Source organism: Myxine glutinosa, chromosome 10 (genome assembly GCF_964187855.1).
Source record: "Myxine glutinosa chromosome 10, kmMyxGlut1.1, whole genome shotgun sequence".
NCBI classification, from domain to species: domain Eukaryota; kingdom Metazoa; phylum Chordata; class Myxini; order Myxiniformes; family Myxinidae; genus Myxine; species Myxine glutinosa.
In genome coordinates this window covers 26,688,082-26,703,451 of record NC_136270.1, presented here as the reverse complement: position 1 = coordinate 26,703,451, position 15,370 = coordinate 26,688,082, and the positions used below count along the sequence as shown (strand labels likewise).

At 49.3% G+C, this 15,370-nt stretch overlaps 1 protein-coding gene across 2 annotated transcripts in view; it reads right to left on the bottom strand.

Moving 5' to 3' along the window:
* Positions 1 to 2,374: 2,374 nt before the first annotated feature.
* The window catches only part of LOC137434306 (EP300-interacting inhibitor of differentiation 3-like), a 91,154-nt gene continuing 78,158 nt past the window's right edge, over positions 2,375 to 15,370 (bottom strand). For both annotated transcript variants that reach the window (XM_078785478.1, XM_078785479.1), the window contains 2 exons: positions 6,708 to 6,790; positions 2,375 to 2,749 (listed from right to left, as the gene is read on the bottom strand). In XM_078785478.1, coding sequence (XP_078641604.1) covers positions 2,669 to 2,749; positions 6,708 to 6,790 — 164 coding nt within the window. In that variant the 3' untranslated portion in view covers positions 2,375 to 2,668. The remainder of the gene's footprint in view (positions 2,750 to 6,707; positions 6,791 to 15,370) is intronic.

Sequence of the window (15,370 nt, the reverse complement as noted above, 5' to 3'; positions counted from 1 at the left end):
GTGATGATGATGACTCCACACCTGTGTTTTCTTGGTTTGTAGCAGGAAATGAGATTGCTGTGGATTTGTGAGACGCATCACGACGTGGATGAGACATTGGGGTGATTCCATCTCTCCCTCCCTAGGAGGGACTGATGATGAATTGGTAATGGCAAATTTTGATGAGAGTTGAAAATGGCAAATTTGATTGGTTAGGAGGGAGAGAAGACGAATTTGGTTTATGGGAGGAACGGGGAAGACAGTAGGGATGTTTGTTGATTTGTAAAGTAGATGTTTATGGGTAGTGTTGTGTTTTGTGGATGCAGTAAGGGGTAAGGGAGGGGCCATGTAGGTTACCTGGTGGGGGGGGGGGGGGCGTACGATAGGAACGTACCTGTCTCACCTGGTTCCCATGTGCCCCCAGTGTGCATCATCTTGTATTGCGTGCACTTTTGCGCCCTTACCACCTTACTCACTTGTCTGCTTCTTTTGTCTCCCACCTCCGAGGATCTGGCTTTGGGGTAGAGAGAGAGGAGAGAGAGGTGCTGGCTACGCAGTTGTGGGCCTGCACTTTCGCTGCTTGCTGCTTGGATCGATACACCATACGGACCGCAATGTTTGTGGCCACCCACAATGGACCGCAGTTCTTTTGCGGCCAAGCACCACCCGTGGAAGGACCTATGGGTCAACGTGGCACCTATGCCAAACAGGTGAACCACTAACAGTTGGCCCCCTGACGGCCGCAATATAGAAATGGACGCGGTTGGCGCCTTTCTTTATTTTTGAAAAGAAGTAAGAAGGCCAAGTGCACCACACGAAGGCAAGACCAGCAGCAGCCACACAATGATTCATAGACACTTTATTGGTGCACCGGATGGTGCTCACTGTGTGATGGGGTGGTGCTTGATGCTTGGAAGGGGTGCTCTGCACATTATTAAAGGCCGTAGGCCACAGAGCACTCGTGGGTTGGTGTATCGATGCTAGCATGCGTGCTCTCTCTATGCATAACATCTGCATGTGTTCCTCCAAAAACAGGTCCTGGATCGTAGTGTAAATATCAGCGTAGTCTTGTGTAAATAATGCTCCCTACCGGCTGTATGTTTAGTTTGAGGATTCTTTCCGGATTCGGTTATCCTGTGGGTGTGTTTCTGTGAGGAGAAGGGTGCAACGTCGCAGGGGGACATATTTACTCATTTGTGAATATCTGTAAAACTGTCGCACTCAGGGTAGAGTTAATAGTAGAGGGAACTACATTGCGTGCCACACTAAAGTAGGTAAAAATTTATCGGGTCGGGACGCCCCGAGGGTAGAGAAGGGTGCAATGTTGCGAATATGGAATTTGGCCTCCATATCCGCTTGTAAATATTCCCCTATTTCCCCAATACTCCCCAACTATCCCCAATCCCCCATTCCCTAGTCCCATTGTCTGTAAACAACAATCAGTAGAGCCGACCTTCCCCTTATTCCCCCATTAAATGTCGTGCCCAGGTCCACCGCACCACACGTAGACAACTTTCGGACATCTTGCTAGTTATTCTTAGTCTATGTCAGTTAAGGCCTCGTTTCCATTAATTATGACTCTTCGTTGCACCAGAATGTGATTATATGGCACCAGTAGTGAGTTTAGGACCTTTCCCATACCTCCTCCCATCTTCTTCCCCGTCTACAACAACAGAGGGGCACGGCGCTGCGCGGGGGGGAGTGTGCGTCCTCCCACCGGCTCGGTTATCCGCCATCGACAATGCGCTCCAGACAACGCGCTCCAGACCATGCGCTCCACGGGGTTACCACAAAGGGGCTCCTTGTCAGCTCCTCGTCAAGGGCGGAGCCGGTAACCCCCCCGCACGCACCCAATGAGAAGCAACGTGCCGATTCCACGAGGCGGAGCTAACGAGCCGAGGGCGTGTCACTCCCCGCCGGATATACGCGGCCCCGCGCCGGATGTGACGTCAGATGCGCCCCGAGCTTGAGCTTTGAGAAGCCAAGAGAGCCACCTCCGAGCGCTGAGAGACCTCCTGCATCTTTTGGACCGAGTCGATCCTGCCCTGAGCCCAGGTGCACCTGGAGCCATCGATACCCGCTTTCCTGCCATCAATCCCCGTGTGAGTCAGCCTTGTCCCGTTTACCTGTCGTCTGTTGGGGTTAATATAAGGTTGTGTCTAAGTGCCTATCTTCCTTTGCTGTCCCTCTCGTCCCTGTAATCTGACCTTCCATAACGAATATAATCTCCTCCGGAGGTCTTGAGAACTGAACCCTTGGAGTCGTGTCATTTGAAACCCAGCCGTGTGTCCTTTTCCTTTATTGCCCTAGCGTAGCGCGACTAGTCAACGTTCGAGTATAATCTTGTGCAGACGTGGTCATACCAAAACCGCTCGGTAAATAACATCCAAGCCACGTCTGTAACAGTATCTTTAATACTTACAAGTGTAAAATGATGGATTAACCCGTCATCTTCACACACAAATGGCACAAAATACAATCAAATACTTTGCCTGCAAAGAGAAATACTATGGCAACATTACCTTTACAAATGAACGAAAGACTGGAATGAATTGAGTGCCACAAAATGCCAGGACCCTTTGTTCAATAAATACGACCAAAGAAAAACAGGAAACAAGTAGGAGCAAAACAAACAAACAAAAAAAAAAACATCCATTCTTCAAGATTCATTATGAGTATGGTTGCATTTTTACGGTTGCATCTCAGTTCCTGAGAAGACTGCAGGAACAGGAATCAAAGCTTGATGGATATGGAGTGTATCGATTATCTCCTGAAAAGCAAAACCAGGAAGGGATGAATTATAGTTATTTTACAAGCGCATCAACTTAATCTCTTAAAGTGTAAGTTTTATGATCTTTTATCTTTATGTTCTTTTATGTTCTTAATTTTATGTTCTTTTATCCTTGCGCTTCTTGAAGAAAAAAACAAACTGGCGGGATATTGTAATCGGCTCTGTCCATCATGCTATCTCCTAAACATTTGGGCAGAAATTCACCAAACGTGGTCGTTATGATCACCACATGGCAAAGGTGCAAGAGCAGTATCATTTTTTCCCCCCACCCCCTGGGTCAGAAAGTCAAATACCAAAACATGGAATTACAGGCACATTTTAAACACTTTAATGAAACTTTGTATATGCAATCAACATTGGGGGGTGCATGAAATAGGTAACTATTTTTTTGGATTTGACCACCGGTTCATACTCCAATGGGTGGAGATTTGGGTTCATCAGGGTCAAAACGGCTTAAAAACAGATATATAGCTCAGACCTGGCCAACCGGTTTGTGAAAGACTTGGGGCAAAACCTCTTCCTGGTTAACCCACACAAAGATGAGAATACCTAACTGGGGCTGTTAAAGTATCGAGGACATTAACAATAGAGCATACACACATGCACACACTCACTCATTTTACATTAAAATAACATTAATGTCATTGAGAACATTTACATTGGATTGCACCTGTATGGGCAACATACAAGAGCAAAAAGGAGAGCTGGAGATAAGGTGAGGAATGATGTGGAAGTGGTCTGGAGAGGGTGGCACTGATAGAGAGACAACAGAAGCTGCAGGTCTGAGAACAATTGTGCCAGAAGGATTGCGAGAATGAAGAGGGTGGATGGAAGGAGTATGGATGAACTGAGGTTGGAGATTGGTGTGCAGATGAGCTTGACGGAGAGATTGGTGAAATGCTGGCTGAAGTGCGCTGGACACTTGGTGCGGATGGAGGAAGAAAAAATGGCAAAGAGAGGATAGGTTTAGGGAGAGGGAGGAGGAAGAGGTAGACCGTGGCTGAGATGGGAGGATTGTGTGAGGCAATAAGGTAGCGGTTGTTGGAGGGTGGGGAGAGTTGGTTGAGGACAGAGGGAAGTGAGGAGTATCATGGTCAAGGCAGGGCAGAATATTAGTACCATTGGACCTCACCTCTTAAAGGCAAGAGAAGAAGAAGATGAGGTCTTAATTATTTATTTCAAACACTTGCAACAACAATACTTTTTTTTTTTCTTTTTTTAAAATACAGAATCGAGGCTTGTGAAAGAGCCAACATTTATCACACAAACAAATCAAACAGACAAACAAAATATATAAAAAGAGGGAGCGGTAGACAAGATGGGGAGAGAAGGGGAAGCACACAAACACAACATTTGAGAGCAGGGACATCGGGAGATGTGTGGGAGGGAGAGGGCTTGGGGCGAGGAGGGCGTGGGAAGAGGGGGGGGGGGGGGGGTGGGAAAAGTATAAAACACAAGGACACCAATGACTTCCAGGAAAGAAGTTGGTATTTCAAAAAAGTGGATTTGGGGTGAAATTAGCGGGGGTAGAAAAGATCAAGGTTTTGGATGGGGGAAGATGGGATTTTTATTATTTTTTGTATACAATATCGAGGCTCGTGAAAGAGCTAACATTAATCACACAGAAAGACAAACCAACACATAAAACATATAACATGGGGAGCGGGAGACAAGATGGGGCGAGAGGGGGAAGAACACAAACACAACATCTGAGAGCAGGGACATCGAGAGATCTGTGGGAGGGAGAGGGCTTTGGGGGGGGGCATGTGAAGGGGGAGGGGGGTGGGAGAGGTATAAAACATATGGACACTGCCAGAACTTCCAGGAAAGAAGTTGGAATTTCAATCAAACAAGGTGGATCTGGGGTGAATTCGTGGGGGTAGAAAAGATCAAGGTTTTGGATGGGGAGAGATAAGAGATGGTGGTGAACAGCTGTTTTAAAGACCTGGAGGGAGGAGTGGGATTGAAGGGAGTGTGGGAGTTTGTTCCAGAGGCGGGAGAAAAGAGGAATGAAAGAGTGAAGGTGAGCAGAGAGCCACGATTTCGGCAGTTTAACCATCAGAGGGTTGCTGGCAGATCTTGTGAAACCTGTAGGAATATTTGGGGGACAAAGCACAGAGAGAGCTGGGGGAGCAAGGCCAGAGAGGAGTCGGTAGAAGACAGAAAGACCACCAACCTGCCTGCGGTGAGTGAGTGAAAGGCCCTCGGAGGGTGGTGAACAGCTGTTTCAAAGACCTGGAGGGAGGAGTGGGATTGAAGAGAGTGAGGGAGTTTGTTCCAGAGGCGGGAGAAAAGAAGAACGAAAGAGTGAAGGTGAATAGAGAGTGTGATTTTGGCAGTTTAACCATAAGAGGGTTGCAGGCAGATCTTGTGCGACCTGCAGGAATATTTGGGGGACAGAGCACAGAGAGAGCTGGGGGAGCAAGGCCGGAGAGGAGTCGGTAGAAGACAGAAAGACCACCAACCTGCCTGCGGTGAGTGAGTGAAAGGCCCTCGGAGTTAGCTTCATCGTGGGAGATTCCAATGATTCTGAACGCTTTGCTTTCAACAGCGTGAAGACGAGCTAGGTGTGAGGCAGGAGCACCAGCCCAGAGGGGAGAACAGTATTCCATTGAGCTGCGGATGAAAGCCTTGTATGTGGTGAGGAGCTCAGGTGTGCCAAGGAAGGACTTCGCACGACGGAGGATGCCCAGTCGGCGACTGGCTTTGGAGGCCAGCTTGGAAATGTGGTTTACCCAGGAAAGATCATGGCAGATAGTGAGACTCAAAAGCTTGAGTGACAGTTATTCCAAACTACTCACTATGAGTGACCCAAGAGCTCATTCTCTTGTTTTATCTACCAGTGGCACCACTGTCAGATCATTGCATTTTGTCAACTAGCACTTTCGTGAGGCTCGATTTTTCGACTGAAAAAAACAAACAAACAAAATCTAAACATTTCCTAAAAGGTGGAGATCAAGCTCGGAATTTTTTCTATTTTCTTTCTTCTATATGCGGCAGACGGTAGGTACACAGGATCTCTGGAGCTCAGCCAGAGTGATCATCGAGTTCTTGGTCACCTCTCTTACCAAGGCCCTTCTCCCCCGATTGCTCAGTTTGGCCAGGCGGCCAGCTCTTGGAAGAGTCCTGGTTGTTCCAAACTTCTTCCATTTAAGAATTGTGGAGGCCACTGTGCTCTTGGGAACCTTCAATGCAGCAGAATTTTTTTTGTAGGCTTCCCTAGATCTGTGCCTCGACACAATCCTGTCTCTGAGCCCTGCCGGCAGTTCCTTCGACCTCATGACTTGGTTTTTGCTCCGACATGCATTGTCAGCTGTGAGACCTTATATAGACAGGTGTGTGCCTTTCCAAATCATGTCCAATCAATTGAATTTACCACAGGTGGACTCCAATCAAGGTGTATAAATATCTCAAAGATGATCAAGAGAAATGGGAGGCACCTGAGCTAAATTTCAAGTGTCATAGCAAAGGGTCTGAATACTTATGTGAATGTGATATTTCAGTTTTTTCTTTTTAATAAACTTGCAAAACTTTCTAAAATCCTGTTTTCTCTTTGTCATTATGGGGTATTGAGTGTAGATTGATGAGGGGAAAAATGAATTTGAACGATTTCAGCATTAGGCTGCAACATAACAAAATGTGAAACAAGTGAAGGGGTCAGAATACTTTCTGAATGCACTCACTGTGCATCAGATTCTCAAAACATTGGCCACTGACTTCATTAAACCTCTCAAACATTTCTCACGACACTGGTGCCACTTAATATTATCTGCCCTTTCGGAATTTCATCGAAAATGACGCCTTTGTAATTTATTTTATAAAAGCACTTAATTCTCCATGAGCCTTGGACTCTCATTTTTGCAAGAAAATTACAATTAGTGTTCAAAACAACTACAGTATTCTTTATTGAAGAATGTAGTCAAAACAAACATTTTACCTTCCATTTCTGCATGGACAATGATGTGATCATCTGTTTGTTGCCCGAATGATCCATCCTCTCATGGTGCAGCGGAACCAATCCTGTATCACATTGACACAAGCTATTAGTGCAGAGAAGCCGGAGCCATATATTGGGTTATTCACAAACACAGGTTTCCTGCAACTACGGCAGCGCAACGCCCCGCTAGGAGTTTACAACAATAATTTGACAATTATCTTGATCGGAGTGCATATGGACTGGGAGAATACTGCTGAAAGTGAAAACTGGTTATTATCATATTGTGTGCTTGTGCTTGTGAAAGGACCGGGGGAGGGGGGAGGGGCGGATGCTCCATGAGGAACTTGATTAAGGTAAGCAGTCAATTAAAAAAAATTATACATATATATATATATATATACATATATATATATATATATATATATATATATATATATATATATATATATATATATATATATTGTTGCGGATATGGGACTTGGCCTCAATATCCGCTTGTAAATACTCCCCTATTTCCCCAATACTCCCCAACTATCCCCAATCCCCCATTCCCTAGTCCCATTGCCTGTAAATAACACTCTGTAGAACCGACCTTCCCCTTTTTCCCCCATTAAATGTCGTGCCCAGGTCCACCGCATCTCACGTAGACAACTTTCGGACATCTTGCTAGTTATTCTTAGTCTATGTCAGTTAAGGACTCGTTTCCATTAATTCTGACTCTTCGTTGCACCAGAATGTGATTATATGGCACCAGTAGTGAGTTTAGGACCTTCCCATACCTCCTCCCATCTTCTTCCCCAAACAACAACTACAACAACAACTACAACAACAACTACAACAACTACAACAACGGCGCGCGCGGGGAGTGTGCGTCCTCACTCCGGCTCGGTTAGCCGCCATTACCCATGCGCTCCACGGGGTTACCACGAAGGGGCTGGCTGTCAGCTCCTCGTCAAGGGCGGAGCCTGGTAACCCCCCCGCACCCAATAAGAAGGGCGGACCGATTCCATCTGGGGCGGAGCTAACGAGCCGAGGGCGTGTCACTCCCCGCCGGATATACGCAGCGACTTACCGGATGTGACGAGAGATGCGCCCCCAGCTTGGAAAAAGAGAAGTCACTACCTCCGAGCGCTGAGAGACCTCCTGCATCTTTTGGGCCGCGCTATCCTGTCCCTGAGCACAAGGTGCACCTTGTGCTGGCCATCGAATACCCGCTTTCCTTGCCATCAATCCCCGTGTGAGTCAGTTTTTGTCCTGTTTATCTGTGGTCTGTCGGGAATAAGATAAGTGTGTCTAAGTGCCTGCCTTTCTATGCTGTCCCTCTTGTAGTTGTAATCTGACCTTCCGCCCTAATATAACCTCCTCCGGAGGTCTTGAGAACTGAACCCTTGGTGTCGTGTCATTTTAATCCAGCCGTGTGTCCTTTCCTCAATTGATCTAGCGTAGCGCGATTAGTCAACGTTCGGGTGGAATCGGGTAAGTTTGTTAGGTCGCGGTCACCAACCGCTCGGTCTATAACATCTAGCCGCGATCAATAACAATTGGTGTCGAGGAGTGAGATTGGACCCGGAGCGCGTTTACGCGCTCGAAATTATAAAGGCGAAATTTGATTGTGTTTTACAAAATATAAAAACCCGAATTTTGAAAGTCGCGCTATGGCAGACCAAGTCGGCTGGGGTCCGGTAGTGGAGAGTGAGGCAGGGTCGGTCCAGGACCAAATTGAGGGACGCGAGGAGAGCGAAGCAGCGAGGGTAGCAGACGCACAAAATGGCGCCTCGCTGGTCACCGCGCCCGCGACCGTGGCAGCGCCCCTGGTGGATTCGAACCTTTTCCTCCTGCAAATGAGGGCCTTTATGGAACAAATGGGAGACCAAATTGGAGGTTTGGGGAGCCGGATGGATGCTCAGAGTGAGCAAATGAGGGCTGATAGTGAGCGATTGGAGGGCCAAATGGGGGTAATGAGGGACGAAGCGAGGGGTACCGGTGAGGGGTTAGACAATAATTTTAAGGGATTAGACGAGAAATTTGGGAAATTAGACAGTAGATTAGGGGAAATACAGGAGGGGTTAAAGTGGGTAGAAAACAGAATGGCCGCTCAAGAGAATCAAATGGAAGGGATGCAAAAAGGGTTAGAGGGGTTAGAAAACACCATGGAAGGCAAATTGAGGGACATGAGGGACCAAGCGGAAAGGGAAGTTAAACAAATGGGGCAGCAGATAGAGGGGGTCAGAATGGGGGTAGAAACCAAACTGGATGCTCACAGGGAGGAAATGGAGCAGATGAGGGTGGCATCTGGGCAGGAGATGCAAGTGATGGGAGAGGAGATCAGAAGAGGAGTGAGTGAGGAGGTCGGAGGAGTGCGCGAGGAGGTGAGGCACTGCAAGGAGCACATGGAGAAGGAGGTGAGAAAGGGGACTGTAAAGTTACAAGGGGGCATAGAGGACCTGACGCAGGAGGTGGAGCAGCTGACGGTGGGACAGACGGAGTTAGTGGAGCAGGTTCAAAGGAACACTGCGGGATTAGGAGGTTTAAAAGCGACACAGAAAGAACTAAAAGATGACTTGGTAGCGACGAAGAGGGAATGTCAGATGGTACGTGAGGGACTGACAACGAGGCTGGACGAGGTGATAGAGGTAATGGAGACGAAGGACCGGCAGGTGAGGACGCACATGGAAACGGTCAAGGTAGCCTTGGAGGACGAGCTTGAGGAGACGTACCGGGGAATAAAAGAGGTGAAGCAGAAATTAGAAGAAGTGGAAGAAGGGATGAGCGAAATTAAGAAGCGACGGAGAGGGGATAAGAAGGAGATAAAGGAGGAAGTAAAAGAATTGGTCCAAAGTCTGTGTTTGGATCGTGATGATGTGCTCATTAACTGGATGAGGGATTCGCAGGTGATGGAGGAGAAGCGAAGAGGAAGAGGACCCGGTGTAAGTGGTGACCAATATGGTCGTGCGTATGATGCGCCAGGTGATTTAAGAAGCTTGGGGGTCGAGATGGACCCGGGTGTTCGTGAGAGGCCGTTGGTGAAGTGTGCGACAGGTCTGGTGTGCGAAAAAGGAGGTGTGCGAGAAAGTCCGACTCTGGGGTGTGTGAGGAAAAAGTGCGTGCCAAGGAGTGAGGGTGCTGGCGAGAGCGAGTCGGTCGTAGCGCGTGTGCGAGGGAGCACATGGAAGCGCGGTGTGGTAAGTGTTACAGAGGGTGTGACGGGAGAGTGTGCGCAAGGGTGTGCGCGAGAAAGGTGTGTGACGGACAGGTGCATGGGGAAAGAGTGCGCTGTCAAAGGCAAGGAAGAATGCACACCTGTGGTGAGTGTTACAGAGGGTGTGACGGGAGAGTGTGCGCAAGGGTGTGCGCGAGAGAGGTGTGTAACGGACAGGTGCATGAGGAAAGAGTGCGCTGTCGGGAGTAAGGGCGAGTGCGTTGTCAAGAGTGGTGGTGAGAGGAGTAAGAGTGACACGGAGCGTGAGTTGGTTGTGACAGGTGAGAAAGGAAGCACACCTGGAATGGTAGAGCGTGAGTGGGAATGCACGCTGGAATTGGTAGTGAGGCACGTGGTTGGGTGTGCGAATGAGAGCACACCTGTGATTGTCACAGAGGAGGGGGCGCGAAGAGGTGTGTTGGTGAGGTGTGCGACCAACGAATGTGTGCCAAAGTGTTCGGTGGTCAGGTGTGTGACCAAGTCTGTGAGTGGAATGAGAGTACCTGGGTGTGTAAGGAAAGGTACGACGAGGAGCATGGAGACGGCTGGATGTGTGAGCAAGGAACGGGCTGCGGGGTGTAAGAATCCAGGTGAAGCATCGACGGTAACCAGGTTAGAGGTTAGGTCGACTTTTAGCCGAAGCGGGCCCTCGGTGCGTGCTGGGCCTCGCGTGGAACGGCCGCGTCCGTGCTCCACTAGGCGGAGCGGGCAGCCCGATAGAAAGGGTCGTCATGGCGACCACTTTTTGTTGAGGCATTCCGGCAGGTCGAGATCGAGCCATGGGATGGCTCCGTGCCGAGATGGTGCGTGGGATCTCGGCCCGGGTAAACCTCCTTCCCTGCACCGAATGCGGGACGTATCCAGCCGCTGGCACAGAACAACCCGCATTCATGGCTTGGCTTTACGAAGCCGGGCTTTGGACGGGAATTGGCGCACCGAGAGGCATTAGTGAGTAGACTGGGTGATGAGGTTAGTGTTTTGGCCCCGAAATTAGAGAAAAACAAAATTTGATTGGCAAAGGATTGGCAGTAGTGATTGGCAGATGATGGGCAGTGATTGGCAAATTTTTGATTTGTTGAAATTTGATGTGCAAAATTGGAAGTGAGCGATGGGCCCGGTGGGTAAGGGTGGCATCCCTGCCAACCTTCCCATGGGGGCAAAGGAGCAATAGATTATGGGGTGTATGGCAGTGAAAACTAGCCCGGGTGGGTTAGGTTATATTGATAGGGCCCTAGAAGATGACATTAGGTAACGTTAAGTTTAGTTAGTGACTGATACCTGTAGTGGGGACGCAGGTAGTTTAGTGTGGATGATAATGACGAGGGAGCGCAATAGTTTAAAGGGACGACTGGGAAGCGCAAGTTTTAGAAGGGAGTAGTTAGCTGAGATGATGCCGTGTGTGTGAGAATGGAACAGGTGTGATTGCACAGGTGTGCAACTGGACAGGTGTGTGGAGCAGTGTGTGAGTAATGAGTGTTGTGGATCAGCGCGAATGCGCTTGGGGAGAGAAGGGTGCAGGTGGCACCAGGTGTGAGAGCACAGGTGCAAGTACAGGTGTGTGGAGAGAGTTGGAGTAAGTGGTACGGAGTGGTGTGCATGGTGCGAAGGTGTGGATGGGGGAAGAGTGGACCCCTTTCACGAGTACCCGGGGCGGGTAGTGTAAGTGTTAGGTAGAGGGTATAGGTAAATTGTGGTTGGATATTGGCATTTGTGGTGCGGTTGCAGAATGGTATTGTGGATGGGTGCATTAGTGTTGTGGAAATGGCTGGGCGTGTAGCCTGTTAGTGTGTGTAGTTGGTTGGGCACTCCACCACTGTGAGGATGTCGGCCAGGTGAGGCCGCAGGTGGGCTCTGGGAGCCGGTAGTTGTGAGTGGGTGCCTGAGGATCCCGGGTATGGATCGGGTAGCCCAGTGCCAGAGAGGGCACCGAGTGGGGAGAGTGCCAGAGGGCCTTCCCCAAGTAGTTAGGTTAGGGTAAGGAGCAGGTAAGCTCGGAGGCAACTGCAGTGGTGGGGGTGTGCAGGTGGGTAGACCCGCTGGGAGAGGTACACGTCGCGGCCCAGAAATTGTGCGAGGGCACCGGGAGATGAATCGGGGGAGTGAGACCCCAAATTGAAAAGCACCACAGTTTGCTCAATGGGAATTGGTTTTTAGAACCCATAGTGTAAGAGGGCCAATGGTTTGGCCGGAGAAAGACCCCGGGTAGTGTAAAGTTGTTAAAGTCATTTAGGAAATAGTTAGGATTAATGAACCTGTCGCACCATACGCAGCCACTTACCTGTGGTGATGACGACTCCACACCTGTGTTTTCTTTGTTTTGTGTTGCAGGAAGTAAGGATTGCTGTTGGATTTGTGAGACGCATCACGACGTGGATGAGACATTGGGGTGATTCCATCTCTCCCTCCCTAGGAGGGACTGATGATGAATTGGTGATAGCAAATTATGATGTTGAGTTGGAGATGGCAAATTTTGATGAGAGTTGAAAATGGCAAATTTGATTGGTTAGGAGGGAGAGAAGACGAATTTGGTTTATGGGAGGAACGGGGAAGACAGTAGGGACGTTTGTTGATTTGTAAAATAGATGTTTATGGGTAGTGTTGTGTTGTGTGGATACAGTAAGGGGTAAGGGAGGGGCCATGTAGGTTACCTGGTGGGGGGGGGGGGGGGGGGAGCGTACGGTAGGAACGTACCTGTCTCACCTGGTTCCCATGTGCCCCTAGTGTGCATTACCTAATGTTGCGTGCACTTTTGCGCCCTTACCACCTTACTCACTTGTCTTCTTCTTTTGTCTCCCACCTCCGAGGATCTGGCTTTGGGGTAGAGAGAGAGGAGAGAGAGGTGCTGGCTACGCAGTTGTGGGCCTGCACTTTCGCTGCTTGCTGCCTGGATCGATACACCATATGGACCGCAATGTTTGTGGCCACCCACAATGGACCGCAGTTCTTTTGCGGCCAAGCACCACCCATTGATGGACCTCTGGGTCAACGTGGCACCTATGCCAAACAGGTGAACCACTTATAGTTGGCCCCCTGACGGCCACAATACAGAAATGGACGCGGTTGGCGCCTTTCTTTATTTTTGAAGGAAGTAAGAAGGCCAAGTGCACCACAGGAAGGCAAGACCAGCGGCAGAACATCGGCCGGCTGCGACACCACACCATGATTACTAAACATTTTATTGGTGCACCGATTGGTGCTGGGGTGGTGCTTTTGGTGCTTGGATGGGGTGCTCTGCACATTATTAAAGGCCGTAAGGCCACAGAGCACTCGTGGGTTGGTGTATCGATATGCTGGCATGCGTGCTCTTCTATGCATAACATCTGCATGTGTTCCTCCAAAAACAGGTCCTGGATCGTAGTGTAAATATCAGCGTAGTCTTGTGTAAATAATGCTCCCTACCGGCTGTATGTTTAGTTTGCGAATTCTTTCCGCGATTCGGTTATCCTGTGGGTGTGTTTCTGAGAGGAGAAGGGTGCAACGTCGCAGGGGGACATATTTACTCATTTGTGAATATCTGTAAAACTGTCGCACTCAGGGTAGAGTTAATAGTAGAGGGAACTACATCTGAGTGCCACACTAAAATAGGTAAAAATTTATCGGGTCGGGACGCCCCGAGGGTAGAGAAGGGTGCAATGTTGCGGATATGGGACTTGGCCTCAATATCCGCTTGTAAATACTCCCCTATTTCCCCAATACTCCCCAACTATCCCCAATCCCCCATTCCCTAGTCCCATTGCCTGTAAATAACACTCTGTAGAACCGACCTTCCCCTTTTTCCCCCATTAAATGTCGTGCCCAGGTCCACCGCATCTCACGTAGACAACTTTCGGACATCTTGCTAGTTATTCTTAGTCTATGTCAGTTAAGGACTCGTTTCCATTAATTCTGACTCTTCGTTGCACCAGAATGTGATTATATGGCACCAGTAGTGAGTTTAGGACCTTCCCATACCTCCTCCCATCTTCTTCCCCAAACAACAACTACAACAACAACTACAACAACAACTACAACAACTACAACAACGGCGCGCGCGGGGAGTGTGCGTCCTCACTCTGGCTCGGTTAGCCGCCATTACCCATGCGCTCCACGGGGTTACCACGAAGGGGCTGGCTGTCAGCTCCTCGTCAAGGGCGGAGCCTGGTAACCCCCCCGCACCCAATAAGAAGGGCGGACCGATTCCATCTGGGGCGGAGCTAACGAGCCGAGGGCGTGTCACTCCCCGCCGGATATACGCAGCGACTTACCGGATGTGACGAGAGATGCGCCCCCAGCTTGGAAAAAGAGAAGTCACTACCTCCGAGCGCTGAGAGACCTCCTGCATCTTTTGGGCCGCGCTATCCTGTCCCTGAGCACAAGGTGCACCTTGTGCTGGCCATCGAATACCCGCTTTCCTTGCCATCAATCCCCGTGTGAGTCAGTTTTTGTCCTGTTTATCTGTGGTCTGTCGGGAATAAGATAAGTGTGTCTAAGTGCCTGCCTTTCTATGCTGTCCCTCTTGTAGTTGTAATCTGACCTTCCGCCCTAATATAACCTCCTCCGGAGGTCTTGAGAACTGAACCCTTGGTGTCGTGTCATTTTAATCCAGCCGTGTGTCCTTTCCTCAATTGATCTAGCGTAGCGCGATTAGTCAACGTTCGGGTGGAATCGGGTAAGTTTGTTAGGTCGCGGTCACCAACCGCTCGGTCTATAACATCTAGCCGCGATCAATAACAATTGGTGTCGAGGAGTGAGATTGGACCCGGAGCGCGTTTACGCGCTCGAAATTATAAAGGCGAAATTTGATTGTGTTTTACAAAATATAAAAACCCGAATTTTGAAAGTCGCGCTATGGCAGACCAAGTCGGCTGGGGTCCGGTAGTGGAGAGTGAGGCAGGGTCGGTCCAGGACCAAATTGAGGGACGCGAGGAGAGCGAAGCAGCGAGGGTAGCAGACGCACAAAATGGCGCCTCGCTGGTCACCGCGCCCGCGACCGTGGCAGCGCCCCTGGTGGATTCGAACCTTTTCCTCCTGCAAATGAGGGCCTTTATGGAACAAATGGGAGACCAAATTGGAGGTTTGGGGAGCCGGATGGATGCTCAGAGTGAGCAAATGAGGGCTGATAGTGAGCGATTGGAGGGCCAAATGGGGGTAATGAGGGACGAAGCGAGGGGTACCGGTGAGGGGTTAGACAATAATTTTAAGGGATTAGACGAGAAATTTGGGAAATTAGACAGTAGATTAGGGGAAATACAGGAGGGGTTAAAGTGGGTAGAAAACAGAATGGCCGCTCAAGAGAATCAAATGGAAGGGATGCAAAAAGGGTTAGAGGGGTTAGAAAACACCATGGAAGGCAAATTGAGGGACATGAGGGACCAAGCGGAAAGGGAAGTTAAACAAATGGGGCAGCAGATAGAGGGGGTCAGAATGGGGGTAGAAACCAAACTGGATGCTCACAGGGAGGAAATGGAGCAGATGAGGGTGGCAT